Source organism: Cynocephalus volans, chromosome 9 (assembly GCF_027409185.1).
Source record: "Cynocephalus volans isolate mCynVol1 chromosome 9, mCynVol1.pri, whole genome shotgun sequence".
In the NCBI taxonomy this organism is placed as follows: Eukaryota; Metazoa; Chordata; class Mammalia; order Dermoptera; family Cynocephalidae; genus Cynocephalus; species Cynocephalus volans.
In genome coordinates this window covers 99,723,606-99,746,726 of record NC_084468.1, presented here as the reverse complement: position 1 = coordinate 99,746,726, position 23,121 = coordinate 99,723,606, and the positions used below count along the sequence as shown (strand labels likewise).

Genomic DNA, 23,121 nt, shown 5'->3' with positions numbered 1-23,121 from the left:
TGGTCATCTGCTCTTTCCAGGTGTGGGCACCGCTGGACTGACCGCCCTCTCCGTGTGCGCGCCCAGGACAGTCTCGCTCCCCAGCGTCAAGGGCGCTCTGGCCACGAAAAGTCCTTGTCCTGTGTGATTCCCAATTCATTACTTGACGTTTTTTTCCCGCGAACTTTTGAGTGGAGATATTAACTTTTTTGTGGAAGCTGCTCTGGGAAGTGAGGAGGAGGAGGAGAAAATTAACTTTGGTGCAAAAGAACGACTTTCTTGTTTCTCCGTTGTCCCATCCGTTAAGCCATCCCTCATAGAAGATTAAAGTTATCGGACGTGGTGACAGCCGAGGGGAGCGCAGGATTTCTTTCCAGGTGGACAGCCTCCACCTTCTGCTGACTCTACCCCTCCTGCGTGCATGTGTGCGCAGGCGGCGCGCGGTGCGAGGTTCTGCACGTGGAGTCGCAGCTGGGACCCGAGTGCATGGCCCCCTGGGGCTGCGCGGGACCTCTGCCTGCGCCGTCCGTGCGGGCCTGGGTCTGGCCTGGAAAGATGCTAGCTATGGGAGCGCTGGCAGGCTTCTGGGTCCTCAGCCTCCTCACCTACGGTTACCTGTCCTGGGGCCAGAGCTTAGAGGAGGAGGAGGAAGGGGCCTTTCGAGCTCAAACTGGAGAGAGACCCGAGCCCAGCACAACGGCCACCTCCCAGCCCCATCTCATTTTCATCTTAGCAGATGATCAGGGATTTAGAGATGTGGGTTATCACGGATCTGAGATAAAGACGCCAACCCTTGATAAACTCGCTGCCGAAGGAGTTAAACTGGAGAACTACTATGTCCAGCCTATTTGCACACCTTCCAGGAGTCAGTTTATTACTGGCAAGTAAGTGTTACTACTTCTTATATTTATTCCTTAGAAAAATCTCGAGCATTAATTAAGATCCAGCCCCTAATTTAAGGGCATATCAGAAAATATGGAGGACATCTGAATGAATGAATAAATGAATGAATGGGTTTATGATGAGTATTAAAATGGATGCCGTGTTAATGATGATCTTGACAGCGTGGTCGCTAGTTCCTTACTCTAAGAGCAAGCTCTGAGTTTTTAAATGAGGTCAGAACGTGCAAACACTTCCGCACCAACCAGAGATCTTCGGAAGAGGTCTCCTATTCCAAAGCTACTCTGACTCTTGCGCATGCTCAGATTTTGTTTCTGGTGCCAATAGAATTCACAGTCACCATCACTCATGAGAGAGACCTACCAAAATTTTTCGTTGTTCCTAAATCTGGAATTGAATTATCAAAGCCACAGGTCATTACAGAGAAGGGGGTCAAAGAAACAGATGGAAGGTAATATAAAATATGACCAGTGTCCACATGACTCTGCTTGAGTCTTTGCTAGGTAATTTTCTCTTATGGGATCACTAATGAAGGCTATATTTAACTACCAAGGTAGTTCTCAAAATGCAAGGAAATTTAACGGTAAATGCTCAACAGGAATCTAACTTCATCTGAAGTTTTCTGGTGCTCCTCACATGTTTGCAAATTTTCTGATTAACTAACAAAAAGTCGGATTATTTAGATATTTAAGTGTTTTTAATATTATGGCTGCTTTGCCAAATAGCTAAATCTGCTGCTTAAGGTGTTCACACATTTTGATACTTTTACCCTATTCTCAGCATATAGACTACTGTAATTGATTTGGATGTCCAAATACAGCCTGTGGAAATGAGATAAACTAGGAGGGCCAGGGGTCAAGCTACCATTGGACAGAAGTAGAAGAGAATTCTTAGTAGTTTTCAATCCATGCGTCTTGTGATTTCACTTGCAGTTGCTTCAGTGAAGTTGTTTTTGGAATCGGATCCTATAAGAGTAGCCAGTATCTGTTGGAAAAATAAAGACTGTCTTGTAGGAATCTCTGTCTTGCAGAGACTTTTGCTTATAGCACCATTTCCACTGCTTAGCAAACTGTCAGAACTTAGCATCTCTGCCAGAAAAGGAAAAAAAACAAAAAACCATCCTTCCCTCTCTTGAGAGAGAGAGGGGCAAAAAATGTCTCACTGTACTTTAGAGTCATTTTAAAGGTTAATTGAGGCAATCAGAAAGTCAAGAGTATTTGATATTTATAAAGAAGCAGATTGTTGGTTGGAAAATAAGAAGTCCGTCTGGTGGCCTGGAGGTCAAGTTCTTCATGTTTATCTGAACCACCCTTACATTTGGCTCATGAAATGAATGTGTCATAAAGCCTCACTATACCTCTTCAACTAATTTATAGAATTTAGGTATACACAGGTGGTACCAGAAGTTGAAAAATATGTAACTGAATTATATGAATTTGACTGTCACAGTAAAGCATATGTTCAAGGCTTTTCACCTAAGAAGAAAATTTTGTTCTTAAATATTTGTTTTTAAAAACCTGATAAAGGGCTGAGCCCGTGGCGCACTTGGGAGAGTGCGGCACTGGGAGCGCAGCGACGCTCCCGCCGCAGGTTCGGATCCTATATAGGAATGGCTGGTGCACTCACTGGCTGAGTGCCGGTCACGAAAAAGACAAAAAAAAAAAAAAAAAAAAAAAAAAAACCTGATAAAATATCTAGGTTTTATCTTTCAATTTTACATTTACTAAATGAGATGAAACAGAAAGTAAGCTGGAAATAATTTCTAATTTTTGTCTTTGATCAAGGGTTGACTTTTCTGTACTTTGAATGCAATCAAACATCTAATTAGATTTCTTTTCGTATTAAAATGTTCTATTCAGTGCAGCAAGTTGCATAATTGTTTTACAGACAGAAAGTTCATATACCTACTGTGATTTGATTTGAATTTCTATCTGAATTAAAAAGTTGAAGATGTTTTCACTTGCAGTTCCTTTAAACAAATTGCTGGAACTTTCCTTTAAATGAACTCAGATGTAAGAAAGAAAGTGGTTATGGAAGCCTAGTTCCAGATTTAGTATTAATAACGCAAGACCCAGAGAATATGGTCATTTGGCCTCTCTATGAGCACGTCTATGCTTTTCGCATCCTCTAAATTAGAAAAGGAAGCAGTAAAATCCTAAATGAATTGAATTATTTTAAGGCAAAAAATAGTTCATGTGAAATGTGAGAGGATTCAATTATCTTCACATTGACAAAGAAAGAGTTAAAATGATTGAAACTGAAGTTATTTTTGATAGTAAATAAAACAACTCTCCCTTTATATTTTGCTGGAGTCAAAATGCACAAATCTATTTCCTTCTACCACACGGGTCTATAACAAATTCCAGATTCCTTTAATAATTTACATCATAGCAGTCTGACAATATTGAATATCAGTCAGCCCATCACTAAACATTCATTGTGTGCAGATCCCCGGATTGGAGTTGTGAGGAACAAAGAAGAAGTAAGCCCTAACCTCTGGATAGCAGTTCTCAAATTCGAGTGTGCAAAAAGAATCACCCAAAATTTCCTAGTTAAACTGCAGATTTCTGGGCCCAACTAGCAATTCAGCTTCAGTAGGTCTGGGGTTGAGCCCAGAAATCAATAGTGATTAATGAGCACATCAGGTTATTCTGATGATAACACTATTAACAATAAATTAAGAGTGTTAGTGTTAAATGCTAGCATCTACTGAGTCATCACTGTGTTTTGGGATAATGCATTTCACATGCATTATCTTATTTAATCCTCACAACAGCTTTATAAGGTAGTTGCTATTGCTATCCCTATTTTATATAGATGTGGCAACAGATCCCAAGAGGGGTACTGAGGCAGCGGTTCTGGACTTTGTATACTTGACTTTGAGAAGCAGCACTTTAGGTGTTCAAAGTTAGCTTGGTGAGATGAAAGTTTGATTGGGAAAGTGGCTGCCTGTGTTTGATTTATTTCAAAGTAATTTTCTCACTTTTTTTCCTTGAAGTTTTGCAAATAAAGACATGGAGAAATGACACCATATTTTATTAAAAGATAATATAGTGAAGGCTTCAGAAAGAGAATTATAAGTTTTACAAAATTTAGATAGGTGTTTTATGTTGACATTAGAGTAGGAAATATTGGTAACCCAAACAAAATTCATATCTTCGACAATAATTTTGTGTTTTTACCATTTTGTTATTTATTTATCCCATTCCAAATACCATGATGATCATTTTTAACAAATGCAAAGGTAACTCAAATAATATGTATTTATAATATAAATTATCAAATTTATAATTTGATAAATTCATTTTGCTTAAAACAACCCTCTACCCAACTGCTGCCCCTCACTCTCCCTGCTTCTGTGGCCTTAAATTAATTTTGCCTGTTTTTCAACTTTGTGTAAATAGAATTACAGAGATGTATTCATTTGTCTGGCTTCTAACATTATGTTTGTGAATTATTTTTATGTTGCCTGTAGATATAATTTGTTCGTTCTCGTTACTGAATAGTGTTCTTTGTATAAATATATTACAGTTTACTTATGCATTTTACTGGTGGTGGACATTTGGGTTGTTTCTAGTGTTAAGCTATTATGAATGGGGCTTACATAAAAATTTTTGTATATATCTTTTGTGAATGTATGTATGCATTTCCCTTGGATATTTATCAAGAAGTGAAATTGCTGGGTTATAGGAATGTATATGTTCGGTTTTTGTAGATATGGCCCAATAGTTTCCCAAAGTGATTTTACCAGTTTACACTCTCATTGCCAATTATAAGGAACATTTCATTTACTTCATATCTTTGTCAACATCTGGTATTGTCTTTTTTTCATTTTAGTTACTTTGATCGTTTTGCACAAGTACAGCATTATGGTTTAAATTTGCATTTCCCTGATGACTAATTAAATTGACCATCTTTTTATATTATTATGGACCATTTGGATATCCCCTTTTAAGAAGTATTTATTCAAGTCTTTTGCTTATTTTCTCCTTAGCTGATTGATTTTTCCTTATTGATTTGTGGTAGTTATTTATATATCTATTCCTTTGTCAGATATTTGTATTACAAATATCTTTTCCCACTCTGTGGCTTATTTTTCACTCTCTTAAAAGTATATATATATATATATATATATATATGGTTTGTTTGTTTGTTTTTGATGAACAGAAGGTTTAATTTTATTGTAATACAATTTATAATCTTTTCCTTTTTATGCCCTGTTTGAGATGTTCTTGTCTACCCCAAGATCATGACAATGGTCTTTTTTTCTAAATGTTTTATTGCTTTATTTTTATATTTAGATCTACAATTCATCTTGAATTAACTTTTTAGTATGGTATATTAGAGTTCAAGCTTTTGTGTGTGTGTGTATATGACCCACACTACTTATTTAAAAAGACCATACTTTCTCCACTGCAATGCAGCATGATCTTTTTTGTAAATCAGATTAGTGTACATGTTTGGTCTGTTTCTGAACTCTGTTATGTTCCATTATTCTGTCTTTGTGCCAACGCTACATTCTCTTAACTACTATAGCTTTATAATAAACATTGATATCTAGAATATAAGTCTTCCTGTTTGTTCTTCAAAATTGCCTTGGCTATTCTTTATTTTTAGTTCACTCATTTTAATAGGAAAGAAGAGAGAATATGGATGTACAGAAGCAAATACATTGGAAGATTTGGTTTGGGGAATTTAAGGTAGTCCTTTTCTGAATTATCCTGGTTTCGAAGGGAAATAATAAATGAGTCATTAGCTGAAAATGAAGATCTGAAGGTTTAAAGAAAGAGATAGATATAAAATATTCCTCTAGGAGAATGAGAAAGTAAATTGAGTAGGGAAATGCAGTAAAAATACTGAGTAGTAATGAGAGGCCACTTGATATTTGTGGTCATAAATTTTAATAGAGCCCAGTCATTGTTTGTTTTTCTCCTGCCATGATCAGGTGCATGTGTGCAGAAGCAGCACAGTTGAATAGGTGGATTTAACTAGATTTGGGGCTTTGCCAAATGGACTGGTGGACTGTAGACTCTACACTTGTCATGGCAAAGGGGAAGTCTATAGGGGGTTCATGTTCTCTAAAAATATGCCAAAGTCAATGGATTGACAGGATTAGGTCAAAGTGAGAACACTATAGTAAACTTGGAAAGCTGAGAAGATAGATAGCAGTGTTTGAGAAAGTATATTCTTGGGATCAAAATTTTCTAAGTAGTACAATTTTTGAAAATGATAAGGGAATGAGTGTTAGGGTGAGATGGAGGAAAACACATTTAGAAGTGAGGAAGACAAGATATTAGAAGGATAGGGTATTGGATGGATCATTCCTGTGGATATTGAAATCATTGGGAACAATGAGAGAAGTAACAGTAAAGGAGACAGTAAGCCAGTACTGGGTTGATCTGTGAATGAAGCATGGGGTGAAGGGAGTGGTTAAAGGACTCTGACAGGAAAGATAGTGAGTCTATAGTCTGTTGCTTTGCTTTTCAAAGGAGTTGAGCTTTTAAAGGGAAATAGGAGCCAAGATTGTCTAGAAGTACCAGGGAGGAACTAAAAGGACACCCACCCCTGTTCCAGGCTCTCTGATAATTGGAGGAGGGTAAAAGACCAACCCTAAGTTGAGAGTATGGCAGGGACAGCCAGCAATCAGTTGGAGCAAAGGAGAGAATGTCCAGGAAAGAGATGACATCAAAGAGGATTTTGCTAAATAACAGACTTTCAGTAACAGGGGGCTTATTAGAAAGAGTTAGAGAGTTAAGATGGGGGAGGGATTGAATAAGAGTAGAGGATGTACAGAGACATATGGTGATTAGAATGTGAGTGATAGCAGAGATGTTGGGGAGATTAGAGTAATGGTGAAGATTTAAATAATAGGGCCAAAAGGCATGGTGGGATTTTTTTCCCAGATTCTCTCTTAGGAAGTGGTTAAGTATTCGATTTTAATTATAGCCACTTTCTGGAGATTGATTGAGCTGGGCCTCCCTACCAACTACCACAGCCACACTGTGTACAGTCAGGCATGCAGTCAGGAGTTTTGGGGGCCCAGTTTGGCCCAGGAAGGTAAAATCCAGGTAGGCCTCCTCTATGGACTGTAGTGGGCTGTCAAGGCAGGGGAAGGTGTCTTCCAGAGTTTACAAAGTATTGCTTTTAGATATTAAATTCTCAATTTACAATTGTCCTGGTGTTGGAAACCCTGAAAAGGTAACTGAATTCTTTCAGCCACTCCCTCAGGAGAAAAACTCAAGGAAGACTAGGGGAGTAGGATTTGTCTATTTCATTTCGCAGGCATGTGTGTACACGTATGCCTATTTCCCCTCAGTTTACATTGTAAACATCAATATCATGTATGCTTCCTCTTCCAACCACTTCTTTTATTCAAGGCGTAGTTTTAAGTGTTCTATACCCAGAGTCAAGAATTCACTCATTACCTTCATTAATATTTTGTTAACACTTAAACATTTAGAAAAATTTAAATATCTATGGTTAGAAGTTTAGGAGAAACAGTAGTTTCCTTCAAGCTTTACTTGACTTTGGAAAATGAATGTAACAAGTGGAGAGAGTGGCTTTAAAACCTCACACATCCAATTCAAAGAGAATGACTTACTAGTCAACAGCATTCGACAATTAGCTGCCTATTCCTCTTTAACCATATGGATTTTCAGATAGTAGAATCATGGTCAAGTAAGCTGTTGGCACACCCTTATGATCGAAGTCCCTAATCTTAAATAAGTCTTTTTAAAAAGGCACCCTTTGAAGTGAATCCCTATTAGGTAATTCTGTTGACTTTCCTGAATGGCTGGTCTGAAAAGTGGAAATGTATCCAGGTGCAGAGTAGAATAAAAGCTTCTTTTATTTCAAAGTTTGTTTTCATTCAGCTTTTTCCTATGGCAATATTCTAGAATTAATTTTGATTTAATCTTTTTCCATAAGCATTTTACTTGGGTATAATTAGAGTTTGTTGCAGTGTTCTTTTATCATTCAAAGTGTTAAATATTCCCAGTAGTGTTATCTCATTGAGGCATTTATTTCTCTTGTGTGCTCAATTGCAAGAAGACTTTCTGCCTCTAATCTTTTACTTCCTCTTTCACCCAGTACATTTGCTTTACTAAAACATGACTCTTATTACATCACCACCCCCAGCAATCACTCTCCTTGGTTCCCCGCTGACCAACAAAGAACCACAGAACCTTCTTGTGCCAGCTGCTTTTCAGACATCCTGTCATTTGATCTTCATAGCCACCCTGGAGGCAAAATATTTTTATTATTTTGAAAAATATTTATAAAATATTTAACACATGTCCTCATTTTATGGATGATATGTGAAAGTTTTAGGGAAATTGTGTAAGTTGGTCATGGTCATACAGCTTCTAAGCTGCACAGCATATATTTGAACCTAAACTTGTGAGACTTCAACAAAACCCTTATTGTTTTTGTCACCCCATTCTGCTTCCTCTGAAAACTGTAAGCAACTAGACCAGTCTTCAAACACATTTTTTAGCCTCATCTTCCCCTCTCTACTTCAGACTCTCTACTTCAGAGAAATGGATGACTCACAGTTTCTTGAGCACATCTTGACTTTCTTTCTTCTTTTGGTCATCCTACTTGGACTTTTTGGAATTCACAACCTATCTCTCGTTGCACATTTGTTGCCTACTCATTATGAGTGAGCTAAAATGCCATCTTCCCCTTACAGCTTTCCATGAAATAATTTATCTCAGTGAAGACCTTTCATAATTCTTTCCGTAACTGTCTTATTAGGCATGATTTTCCACCTCGTTCACAGCTATTACTGAACCTCTTACCTCCCTTGCTGGTCCCCTAAGCAATGAGACTCTGATTTATAATCTCCATAAATCTCACAGTACCCAATCCAGTGCTTTGTACTAACAGGAGCTAAGAAAATGTGTGAAGAATGAATGAACGAATAGATGAGCAAACAATTATTTATTTCCTTGTGGCAGGCAATGTGACAGAGCAAAAATAACGTAAAATTTATAGTGAGGAAATCTGAGTTACAGTGCTGATTCAAGGGACAAATTACTGACTGTGACCTTGAATAAGTCATTTAATCTTCCTGAGATGCATTGCTTTCCTCTGTAGAATAGGAATAATTACATCCCTGAAAGGTTATTCCACTGATCAGTTGAACTAACGTGAAAATACTTTAAGAACTTTTACATAATTTTTAAATAAAAATCCTTGTAAATTTAGAGCTACATCTCTATAATTTTTAATCATATACAAATCTTAAAAGAACCAGCTATTTATTCTTTTTAAAAGCTTTCTGTGAAAATAGTTATATCTCTTTTCCAATTTCAATGTTGGTAAAAAGAGTTAAAATTAAAGTCCATATGTTTTCCACATGGTATTGTTAGTTCTGAGATGTCCAGGAAGGTGACTAGGTTTTTTAAGTTTTTGTACGTGCAGATTTTTTGGTTGTGGTTTTGTACTTGAAGATTTTTTTGGTTGTCATGTTTGGCAGAATCTGATGGAACCTTGCTAAGCCTGTGACAAGTGAAAGCAGATGTGTATTTAAACAGTTATATTAAGAGTATGATACTAAATAAGGGCTGGCCCCGTGGTTCACTCGGGAGAGTGCAGCCCTGGGAGCACCAAGGCCACGGGTTCGGATCCTACATAGGGATGGCCGGTGTGCTCACTGGCTGAGTGTGGTGCAGACCACACCATGCCGAAGGTTGCGATCCCCTTACTGGTCAAAAAAAAAAAAAAGAGTATAATACTAAATAAGAAGAATTGAAAATAGACTAAAAGAAAGACCAGTGATTAATTACTTCAAATCCCTTCAATTGGCAATAATTTTTAAACATTTTATTGACTATTCTTAGTTGTGTAGACCTGGCAGATATCTACACAACATTTCATCCAATAAGTACAGAATATACACTGTTCAATACAACTTTGATTGTCAGCTCATCCCAAGGACTACCACTCAGTAAGTACACAATAGTTTTGAATTAATACTTATAAATTGTTCTAGCCTTCATGGGGATGAGAACTTCAGAGGCTTCATGATCACTCTTTTTCAATAGCCTCCTAAGTGATTATATTGCCTGCAGCATCTGAATCCACACTCCACAATAGGACCTGAGTGAAATTTCTTTAACACAGTCCAAATCATGCCAGTCCCCTGCTTAACATTTTCAGAAGTTTATGAATTAGGCTAAAGCCCAATTCTTAAGCATTCCTTATAAGTACTTTCAAAGTCCAGCCTCTGATAAGGTGCCCAATACTTTCCGATTTATACATTTGTTGAATTATCACTGCCAGAGTACGTGTACTTTCCCACCAGGGCCGCGTACCCTTACCTCCCTGTTTCCTTCTAAACAGAATTGCCTTTAATAAAGTGTTCTTTGTTCTCCTCTGTGAAAACACTATTGCATCCTTCCAGAACCTCTACTACCCTTGTCTCCTCTCCAGTCCTTCTCTGATAATTTTCTTATCCTCCACAAGGCAGAGTTGAGTGCATCCTTCTGTTTCTACAGCCTCTTCTGCATACCTCTATTTCAGTTTTTGTAATATATTATAATTATTTATTCACCTCTTTCCTTCCAACCCCCAAATGTACAAAACTACACTAAATTAAAAACTTCATAGAGTCTAATTTAAAAATACACACACACACACACACACACACACACACACACACATACATATATACATATATGTAACCAGAGTGGTTACAAGCAAGGATCTTGTGTGACACTGGCCATAAACTATATATGCTTCAGTTTTCTCATGGGAAAATGGAGATGATAATTATTCTGCCTATCTTGTGGGGTTTATTGTGGGGATTAGGTGAGATTGTGTACATAAAGCAGTTAGGCCTGCCACATAGGAACCCATATAACACAGATAATCTTGGTTATTTGCAGATTGGGAAACTATAATCTATCCCATATGTAGTTAATAGACATTTGTTGATAAACAGACTCTCAATAAATATTTACTGAATAATTGTATTGAATCAAGTGAAAAGCTTTGAATGAGAAATTATTAAAAATATGTTAAGTATTTTTTTTGGCTGATATACATGAGTTTATTCTGAATTTTAGGAGCTGCCTTTTTTTTTTATCTATTAGTACAATGACTTAAAATTTAAAAGGATTGTTTTGATTTAAAAATTGTCAACATCCATATCACCATTGCTTATTGACTGAGATATGATGCTACATTTGATAGAGTTAGGTGGACATAGATATTCAGATTGGTGACAATAATACTTAATAATTGTTTAAGTACAATTTTAAACTTTATCATATTCAGAGAAAGTAGTCATGTTAAATGGAAGTTATTTGAGAAGCAGCAGGCATAGGATTGAATAGCTGGGTCTAAACAGCAGCTCCTATTTGGCAGTGAAGCCTTAGGTTAATTAATGCCTGTGAGGTTTTTCATCAAATGAGAGTAATAGAAATAATAATCACTGCCATGAAAGCACAAGAAAGAACAAAACATACTGATAGAGCAAAAAATTGCAAATGAGAAAAAGAAAGAAATTATGTCTTGCCACCTCACAAAACCAAAAAAGACAAACAATAAAAAGGGAAGAAAAGAACAAAACATATTTAAAACATCCAAATATGAATAAAATGCCAGGAATATGACAATACCTTTCAATAATAATATGAAACATAAATGGACTAAATTCCCCACTCGAAAGTCACAGACTGACTGATTGGATTAAAAAGCTAGACCCAACTATATGCTGCCTTCAAGAGACTCACCTTCACCTGTAAAGACACACACAGACTAAGAGTGAAGGGATGGAAAAAGATATACCATGCAAATGGGAACAAAAAATGAGCAGTAGTAGCTGTTCTTATATTGGATGAAATAGCTTTTAAAGCAAGAACCAAAAAAAAGAGACAAAGAAGGCCGCTATATGATGTTAAAGGGATCTATCCAGCAAGAAGACGTACCAGTCATAAATATATATTCACCCAACACTGGAGCACCTGGATATATAAAGTAAACACACTCTTAGACCTAAAGAAAGAGACAGACTCCAATATGATAATAGTTGGGGAACTGAACACCCCTCTCTCAGCATTGCACAGATTATATGGGCAACAAATCAACAGAGGAACACAGGATTTAAATAGCACTTTACACCAATTAGACCTGGCAGATATCTATACAACATTTCATCCAATAAGTACAGAATATACACTGTTCTTATCAGCAAATGGAACATTCTTCAGGACAGACCACAAGTTATGTCACAAATCAAGTCTCAACAAATTGTAAAAAATTGAAATCATTTCAACTATCTTTTCAGACCACAATGTCTTAAAACTAGAAATCAATAACAAGTGAAATTCTGGATACTGTACAAGTACATGGAAATTAAACAACATGTTCCTGAATGACCCATGGGTCCAAGAAAAAATTAAAATGGAAAACAAAAATTTTCTTGTAAAGAATGAAAATAAAGACACATCATATCTAAACCTGTGGGAAACTGCAAGAGCAGTACAAAGAGGAAAGTTTATTGCAATAAACACTTACATCAAAAGAATAGAAAGATTTCAAATAAGTAACCCAATGCTGCACCTCAAAGAGCTAGAAAAACAAGAATAAGAATAATCCAAACCCAAAATTAGTAGATGGAAAGAAATAATTACAATCAGAGCAGAACTAAATGAGACAGACACCCCCCCAAAAGATAAATTAAATAAAAAGTTAGTTTTTTTAGAAGATAAACAAAATAGACAAACCATTAGCTAGATTAACTAAAAGAAGGAAAGACTAAAATAACAAAAATCAGAAATGTAAAAGGAGACATTACAACTGACACCACAGAAATACAAAGAATCATTAGAAATTATTATAAGCAACTATATGCCAACAAATTTGAAAACTTGAAGGAAATGGATAAATTTCTGGAAACAAAAACCTACCAAGACTGAACCAAGGAGAAACAGAAAACATGAACAGACCAATAACAAGCACCAATATTGAATCAGTAATCAGTAGTCTCCCAATAAAGAAAAGTGCAGGACCAGATGGCTTCACTGCTGAATTCTACCAAACCTTTATAGAGGAATTAATGCCAATTCTCTTTACACTATCCCAAAATATTGAAACAGCAGCTATTCTCCCAAACTCTTTCTATGAGGCCAGCATCACCCTGATACCAAAACCAGACAAAGATACAACAACAAAAATAGAAAACTACAGACTAATATCTCTGATGAGAATAGACACAAAATTCTTCAACAAAATATTAGCAAACAGAATACAGTAACACATCAAAAAAATTATACATCATGATAAGTGGGATTCATTCCAGGGATGCAAGGATGATTCAACATATGCAAGACAGTAAATGTGATACAACACATTGACAAAATCAAGGACAAAACCATATGGTTATCTCAATAGATGCAGAAAAAACCATTTGACAAAATTCAACATCCTTTCATAAAGACTCTTAGTAAATTAGGTATAGAAGGAAAGTATCTAAACACAATAAAAGCCATATATGACAAACCCACCACGAATATCATCCTGAATGGGAAAACAGGAACAAGACAAGCCCACTCTCACCACTCCTATTTAACACAGTATTGGAAGTACTAGCCAGAGCAATCAGTCAAGACAAAGAGATAAAGGGCATCCACATAGGAAAAGATAAAGTCAAAATGCCTTTTTTGCAGATGACATTGTCTTATATATAGAAAAACCTCCAGACTACAAGAAAAACCTCTTAGAGCTCATAAACAATTTCAGTAAAGTTGCAGGATACAAAATCAGCACGCAAAAATCAGTAGCATTTTTATACTCCAAAAATGATTTAGCAGAAAAAGAAACCATGGAAGTAAGCCCATTCACAATAGTCACCAGAAATCTAAAATACCTAGGAACAAAGTTAACCAAGGAGGTAAAGATCTCTACAATGAGAACTGTAAATCACTGCTGAAGCAATTGAAGAGGATACAAAAAGATGGAAAGACATTCCATGTGATTGGGTTGGAAGAATTAACATTGTGAAAATGTCCATACTACCCAAAGCAGTCTACAGGTTCAATGCAATCCCCATCAAAATACCAATGATATTTTTCACAGAAATAGAAAAAATAATCCAAATATTTGTATGAAACAACAAAATACCATGAGTAGCCAAAGCAACCTTGAGCAGAAAAAACAAAGCCAGATGCATAACACTACCTGATTTCAAATTATACTACAAAGCTATAGCTATCAAAACAGCATGGTACTGCTATAAAAAGACAGTCAGACCAATGAAACAGAATAGAGAACCCAGAAATCAACCCACAAACTTACAGCCAACTGATCTTCAACAAAGGCACTAAGAGTATACATTGGGGAAAATACTGCCTCTTCAGTAAATATATGCTGGGAAACTTGGACATCCATATGTAGGAGATTGAAACTAGACCCATACCTCTTGCCATGGACCAAAATCAATTCATAATGGATTAAAGACTTAAATATAAGGCTTAAACTATAAAACTCTTAAGAGAAAACATAAGGGAAATATTTCAGGAAGCAGGACTGGGCAAATACTTTATGAATAAGACCCCAAAAGCACAAGTAACAAAACAAATGGGATTATATCAAACTAAAAAGCTTCTGCACAGCCAAAGAAACTAAGTGAAAAGATAACCTAAGAATGGGAGAAAATATTCACAAACTATGCATCCGACAAGGTATTAATATGCAAAATATACAAAGAACTCAAACAACTTAGTAAAAAAAAAAACAAGTAACCTGATGAAAAAATGGGCAAAGGAGCTGAATAGGCATTTCTCAAAGAAAGGTATACAAATCGCCAACAGACACATGAAAAAATGCTCACGTCACTCAGCATCAGGGAAATCCAAATCAAAATCATATTGAGATATTATCTCACTCTGTTTAGACTGGCCACTATCAAAAGGACAGAGAATAATAAATGCTGGTGTGGATGCAGAGAAAGGGGAACTCTCCCACACTTTTGGTGGGACTGTAAATTGATGCAGCCAACATGGAAGATGATATGGAGTTTCCTCACAAACAACAACAGATAGAACTGCCATATGAACCAGCAATTCCACTGCTGGGTATATACCTAAAGGAATGGAAATCATCACGTCAAAGGGATACCTGCACCTCCATGTTTATCGCAGCTCTGTTTACAATAGCCGAGAGTTGGAACCAACCTAAATGTCCATCTTTGAAAGACTGGATAAGGAAAATGTGGTATATATACACAGTGGAATACTACTCAGCCATAAATAAAGAATGAAATTCTTCCTTTTATAGCAACATGGATGAACTTGAGAAATTATGTTAAGTGAAATAAGCCAGGCACAGAAAGAGAAATACCATATGTTCTCACTCATAAGTGGGAGCTATAAAAAGTAAAGAAATAAATGAAAAGCTCTCTTCTACAATGTCCATGCTTTTTACAAAACCAATCAATATTTTGACTCCTTAGAAGGAAATAGAGTCATCCTCATTATTCATGATTCCATATTTGCAAGTTTGCCTACTTACTAAAATTAATTTGTGACCCTCAAATCAATTCTTGGGGAACTTTCGTGGTTGTTCCAGACATGCTCAGAGTAGTGTAATAGTTCACCTGACACACATGCCCAGATAAGGTCAGACAAGGGTGACATTCTGCCATCTTGTTTCACCTCTCATACTACAAACAAATGTCCTTTTCAGGACACTTAGTGCCACTTTTTTTGCATTTTTGTGCAATTTGTTGCTAATTTCACTGTTTAAAATGGCCCCCACACCTAGAACCTAAGTGACCATTACTTTCTGGTGTGTTTTTCTCATTAAATGAGGCTGTATTGGTGAAAGTACATAGAGCATCACCTGGCATGTAACAGTTGCTTGATACATTCTAGTTTTAGGTTTAATGGAATTCTTCAGGGAATTTATTTTTGAATAGAAAAGAAAAATCTTTCCAGTGTTAACTACTCATATTATTTTTCCAAAATAGGCTAATGCAGAATCCTTGTCAGAAATTATGATAATACTCATGAAACTTTTGGGTTTACCTTATATAGGCTTTACACACCTTTTCTTGGATATAATAAGATGTGGCAGCCAACATAGAATGATAGAATTTTTGGAGCTCCAAGAGAGGTTGCATATTATTTTTTCCAACCCCTTCATTTTATAACCCTCAATGGGAGTCTTCTCTCCAATGACTGAGCAGAATCAATAATAAAATGATTGATATTTATTCTATTATATCACCAATACAAAATCTACCAACCAGCTGGGCCTGGTGCAGAAACAAGCCATAAAATAATCTCTAGGTTATTGTCCCCTTGATGAGTAAATACAATTGATATGCTTTTCTCAATACTTGGTTGTTCTCAGGCCTGGTGAGGAGGTTAAGGGAACTAGACATGGATGATAAAGAGCTGGAGAAATTGACTGGACCTTATGGGAGTACTGGATTATTCCACACACAGTGCCCAGACAGGTTTGGTAGGCATGATTTGGCAACATTCAGTGTCCAAGAAGGTGTAACCAGCAGGTAGAAACAGCAGCAGGAACTTGGGTTATAACCATTACTTGATTGAATTAAATTTATGACCACAAATATAAAATAGGCACTCAAAAATGTCCCACAATCTTTTTACCTTCCTCTATTATGTGTCCCATTCTTCAGAACACTATTTCCAGATTTCTCATTTTCAGAAACTGCCAATATTCTCTTATTAGCCTTTACCTTACTTCAAAATTCCACTGAAAGAACAGTATTATCCCTTTCATACTACCAATACCAATACCAATCCACGAGCATTGACAGCCGTGTTTTCTGCCTTCCTTCTTTTTGTAGGCATTGAAGTACTCGCGTCAGTCAGACCCACGCCTCCCTGAGCTCTGCCTCCTCAAGGACTTGATTCCTACAGTTTTACCCTTTCTCTCCTTTGTTACTGATTTTTCTGTCTTTACTATCAGCATGTACATTCGTTTAAATTCCTTCTATCTAAAATCAAACCAAAACAAAGAAAACAACTTACTTGACCCAATTTCTCTGCTGTCCTATGTAGCAAAAATTCATGAAAGAGTTATCTGTACATGACAACTCCATTCCAATTATTATATATACTATATTAATCTATACTGTAAATTTGATGGTCTACCTATACTATACTATAATATTAATCCCTACTATAAAAAATCTTTACCATAATTTTAATATTCTTAAAAGTCAAGTGTTTTTTTATTTTAAAAATAGGAGTTTATAAAAATTTATTCAAAAAATACAAATTTATAAAAAAAATTGTGCCATAATCTTGAATCTTACAAACATTTTAAAATTGTTTTAGCAGACTTTTAAAAATTCGCACTGGGGTTGAACATTATAAGGTTAAAGACTGTGTTACAGTCTGTGAACACACCAGGTTCTTGCTCAGGGTCAGGCCATAATAAATGTACGTGAACCATGTGATTCAGACTCATCAATTAAAGTTCAGTTTGGATTATGTATTTCCTTAACACATTTGAAATATGAACTCAAACACTTGAAATCAATTTTTTACTTTGATCCTAGTTTGGTTGTCTTTGTAACTCTGTGAAGTCTAATTTAATCATATATTTTTATAGTTAAAGGATTTAGTTGATGATAAAATCTTGGAAATAGAGATTTAACATTTATTTGGCATTTAAGTGCTAAGGAATATATTTTATGTATGTTACTCTATAATATATATCCTCTAAAATATCTATTTCTAGATACATTTATGTATATCTACATCTGTATCTCTCTGTATGTATTCTCTAAACTTCATAACTCTGGGGTAATTATCATCACCCATATTTTACATATGAAGAAATCAAGCTCAGAGAAGTATATCTTAGCCAAGTTCCCATAGTAAGTAAGGAAGCTAGGCTCCAACTCCAACACTATCATTTTTTCTACTGTGTTATTCATATGGTTGACAGGATGGGCTTGCTGCACAGCTTATCTTTGGAATGGAAATCAATAAATATCTTATGTAATTCATGTAAAGAAAAAACAGGCAAAATTGATAGTTATCCTAAATACTTATTCTAATTGCCAGAAACTCATTTTCAAACTGGCTTTCCCATACACTTTTGAGAAATTGAAATAAGTTCTTGTTCTTTATTTGTATCATATATAAATTAAGAATGACAATATTAGTTTAACTTTCAGAATTTCTAAGAATACTTAAATTATTGATCAAGCTACACTTTCTCATATTGGGAGATGAAATGAACAGCTTGAATATTCAACACATATGCGCTCCATAAGATATTTAAAATGTAATTTCAACTGTCTCTGTTACTGTGCTTTGAAGAAACAGTTATTGAGTTTCTATGAAATATTTTGTTTAAATTTGATTTTGAAAAGTTTTAATAATTTTTTTCTACATGTATTGTTGATCCTAACAACCTCTTACATATTAACAATTAGACATTTAGAACTGTAAGATGTACATGATAGAGCAAGGAGTATGTGAGAATCACATGGGAATCTTGTTAAAACATCCTCTGGGCCCCATCCTAGAAATTTTATTTTCGAAGGTCTAGGGTAGGGCTTTAGATGGTGCACTTCCAATAAGCTCCCTGGTGATGGCGAGGTTGCTGGTCTCAGCACCACACTGAGTAACACTGTAACGGAGTTTCAGTCTTTAATGTTCCATGGCTATTTATTACCGTCTTTGTCACTCTTTTTTTCTTCATCATTTATTTAACTCTTACTATATGTATATGACTATTTAATTTGAGTACTATCCAAGTAGCAGGTCAGTTAACTCATGTTTTTCTACAACTGAAAGCTCGTTTCGGGTCTCAGATCTGACTCTTGGAAGACATGAGTCTTCCTGCTTGTACTCTCTCATAAAATGACTGACAAAAAGATTTCTATTTTAGGCAACACAATTGGTTCAAGAGCAAAAGAGACTGGATTTCTGATAACTAAATTATGAAATTAAAGGTACTAGGAGAAGTAAACATTTAAAGGTACTAGGAGAAGTAAAAATATCGCTTTTTTAGAATCTTTCTACCCGAATGCCAACTCGAAGAAAATGAAGTTATTTTGGGGCCTTCACTCAATTGGAAGCAAAAAAACAAAAGGGTGCTTACTCAAGCAGATAAAAATACACCTGATCACAAGTTATAAGAATCTCTTCAGCAGTTATGTTTCACACTTCAAAGCCCACCAATAAATAATAGCCTTTGCTTCTCCCTTCTCCTGACTCCCTTAGGTTTTATGGTTTAAGGGATTGCAATTCTAGATATATATTTTTTCATTTAACATGATAGGAGGGGTCAGAAGATCTGCATTTGATCTCTGGCTCAGCCACTTACTAATACTTCAAGAGAAAGACAAAGCAGCACAGGTGAATGTGGAGGATGGGTACTGTGCCAGGGCAAGGATGCCTGTCTGGCCCTGAGGCTGTCCCAGGGCAGCACTGACTGGGTGAAGTTGCCATTCTCCATCACCTTCCCCCCTTGGGCTTGCAGGCACAAACCTTGCACGTTGTTAGTACATCCAGTTTCTCAGAAGGTTGGTGAGAAAGGGAAACCAGCAAGAAGACCCAGTATATGAACTCAACATTCCTCTCTATTCCATCACAATGAAAATGCTGCTACTTCAGGCTATTGATTATATTCAGTATCAAGTGTTTACACACACAAATACACATATACAGGTTTCTCTCTTTCTCTTGGATTATGTCAGGGCCGAAGAGTCTGAGCAGTAGTTGGTGGGTGGCTCTGAACCTGAATTTTTAGAGTTATGAATTCTAAGGATTTACTTCTGGCAAAATTTTTTTTAAAACTTGAGGCATACCCATTTTGTTTCTCATTTTAAAGTGGCAAAAATAAATCATTTGCTTTTATTTTTAGAAAACAATGACTTGTCAAAACTTTTTCACATTGATGATTTCTTGTTTTTGTTCTCCAAAAGTAAATCACTCGATAAGGAGTTTATGAACCACACTAAGTTGTATTACTGCTGGCTTCTTCTGCTGTTCCTGGGCCAAAGAGTTAATAGCTGTGAAGGCACTGAGAAAAGTTTTATTGAGATGAATGTTTGTTTTCATGTATTCACCTTAGTTACCACACCTAGTAATGAAATCAAAATATCCAACCTCTGCCTGATATAACATGTTAGCCCAAACATTACCTTTCTTGGATTTTAAGGACAAGCATTGAAAAACTCTCTTACTGATCAAAAAGAAAAAAATATATATATTAATTAATAAAGTATGCTGATCTAGGGAATCTTTTATAATTTCGAAGTCCCTTTATTTTAAATCCTTGTGTGAAACTTTAGGCCCGCCATGTTGCCTTGTCATGTAAGTGTTATTTCACTTCCCAAGTGTTGGAAGCCTCCTCCAGCTCTGAGCAGGGTCTGAGTGTCACATTTCCCTGCTGTCTACACAGGAACCACACTGTAGTCTCTTTTCCCCATTATTTCTTTTTGACCTAGAGGAGCTGGCGGGTTCACATGTTTGTCTGCCATAGGTGAATTGGCTTATTTCCTTGTTGGACTTAAAATTTGCTCTGTGATTTACAAACTCTTTTTCACTGTGGAGCTTTTCATTCAAATGAATTCTTTGACAGAAAAGGCCAGTCTATGAAACAGATGACAGCAGAGCTGCTGGCCCAGGTTCTCAGCACCAGCTCTTTCTCTAAGGCAGGCTCAGGGCATTTCTGCCCAATCTCTAGAGCTCCTGGGTTATTTGTTTGAAATAGTCTGGCCTATTTTTTCTACTCTGGGGGTAATTTTCCTACATACCAAGGAAGATAAGTTACTGACTTAATGCTACAAATGAGTAATGTGTTGATAATGCAATCATTTTCAAGAAATTACAGGCATTGAGTTACAACATATGAAAATAATGACTCAGCAGCTGCAACAAAAAGCCACTGATCTCTTAAACACATCTTTTATAAGAAGTGCTTTGATTACTGCTTTTCTCAAAGTATGACTTTCATTTTGATGCATCTACCAAAATCAATTACAGCTATTAAAGCAAGGCAGTTCAATAATAATCTTGTGGTCTTATAATGCTACAGTGGAGGTGGGCATGAAACAGTTCAACATCCAAACTAGGATGTATGGAGGTACATGGAAAATAATAATGAAACAGCAATGTCTGTAAAGTAGAGATTTCTCAGATAACATCAGACTTTCAAGTTTTTCTCTTATTGTTATATACCATTTCAATGCCCAGTAGAGAGATAAAAGTACAAGGAAACTGTTCTTCAATAACTAAGTTATAGGTAAGCATATTACAGAACAGGTATAGGGAACTAACACATAAAATTTGTTCTCCATCAGTGTACAAGTATGTTTTGTAAAATGCCTTCTACAATTCATTATCAATGCCTCATTTTTTATCATTCATCATTGCCGCATCATTATTATTTTATCAATGTCTCATTATTGTTTCTCTAATTCTACAATAAGGAAATCAGTAGGAAGCTGTTTGAGAAATAAGAAACTGAAAAAAAAACATAGTGGTAACAGTAAAAATGGAAAAGAGAACAAAGATTCAAGAGACATTCAGTGATAGAAGGGACATTACTTAATTCCTCAATGAGCATAGACTTGAAATTAAAAAAGGAGAAACTAGAAGACTTTGGGAAAAAGTTCTGTTTGGGTGGCTGGTAGATCATCATAATGTTAACCATAATAGACATTAACCAAAATGCAAGGCTGGGAATATTCTGACTTTTAACTATGCCATTTGGATGCACATTTTCGTTCCATTTTTCAGAAACCAAATACCATGTAATGATATGCAACCATATAAACATATTTGATGAAACAGTTAATCTCATGTTGATTTAGTTGCCAAACGACCTAAAAAAATCATGTTAAATGAACATAAAGTAAAACAGCAACTGTGTGGAATTTTTGTATAAATGCTACATGTGATTATTGTAATCTCTATAAATAAAAAATGATGGGACTGAGGTTCTTATTAATGTTATAAATTCAGAAAAGATGAAACATGAAAACAATGAAATGCTGTTTCTCTCTTACCCCAGCCTCCCATAATAGCTAAAAATTCTATCTCCCTTGAGACCGTGAAATTGTTCACAGGTTTACATATGTCACTGATGTTCGAATAACGAAGTGTCTCAGAGAGATTTATTACTGTGACTCATGTTTGGCCAGATGATTCAGTATTAGGGAATTGATTCACTAAGTCAGAACTAGTCTGTGCATTTGAAACGTTAAACAGAAGATTTTTGAAAGGAAATGTCATGCATATTTAGAGGCAAAGCTGTTAATGGGACAGAACACTGGAGTGAGGGTAAACAGGAATTATTTCCCCCACAGTGCGCTGTTGACTTATGAGATTTACGTTCTGTGTGAGCCATTCAGAAAAATGTCTACAGCAATTTGAAGCAGATTACTTAATTTCACGACATTTGCTTGAAAAAGAAAATGCTCTCTTCAGACAATTCTAGTTATTATTAAAATTTTTATAGTGCTTTTAAATTGCTATTTTAAGAAGGACATCATTTTTATCCCCCCACTCCCAAAACACAAATGGCTTTGATTCTGGGGAGGTTATTAAAAGTAGAAATGGAGAGAGTGGGTGTAACCTGAGTGAGGGGTTTGGCCTTGAAACAAAGAGAAAGACTGTGGTAATTAAAGAGCAGCAGGTTCAAAGAGAGGATATTTTCAAGATTGAGAGAGATGTGCTTGAAGGTGTGGGTGAAGGCAGAGAAGATACAAAGGAATTAGTGGAAACTAAAAGATTAAAGAAATAGGAGAGGTAAATTTGTACCACAATCGCCCTCTTCTCAGCCTATTTGAAGCATTATTTATCCTCAAAGATCCAGATCAATGCCATGCCCTTCTCTAAATCCTCTATGCTTTAAGCTCTGTTATACATACACTTGTATATCTGTAACAGCTAAAATATGCAAGTTCATGTCCATAAGGAAAAAAAATAGCCAATCCATGATGTCGGGGCCAGATCTTTATCAAAGCTAAGGGTTTAAAGACCTTTGATTATCGTGAGTGTCTGGTCTGGGGAACATAGTACAAATAAAAAAGTAATTAAAGGACTTTACAAATTTTTCTACAAATTGGTAAACATTAGACCACCTTTTGCCTTCATCATGTCACTGATAATACTGTCTGTGTTGCTGCTAAAGCACATAATTTTTTTAATGCTGATTTTGCTTCTATCCCCTTCTCCTCAATTAGACTGGACTTTAACAGTACAATTTATGTACAGGGAAATTCAATAAGGAGGC

At 35.9% G+C, this 23,121-nt stretch overlaps 1 protein-coding gene across 1 annotated transcript in view; it reads left to right on the top strand.

Moving 5' to 3' along the window:
- The first annotated feature begins 465 nt into the window (after window positions 1-465).
- Window positions 466-23,121, top strand: part of ARSJ (arylsulfatase family member J) — an 87,178-nt gene continuing 64,522 nt past the window's right edge. Inside the window, exon 1 of the mRNA XM_063108713.1 lies at window positions 466-863. Within this exon, the coding sequence (XP_062964783.1) occupies window positions 466-863 (398 nt within the window). The remainder of the gene's footprint in view (window positions 864-23,121) is intronic.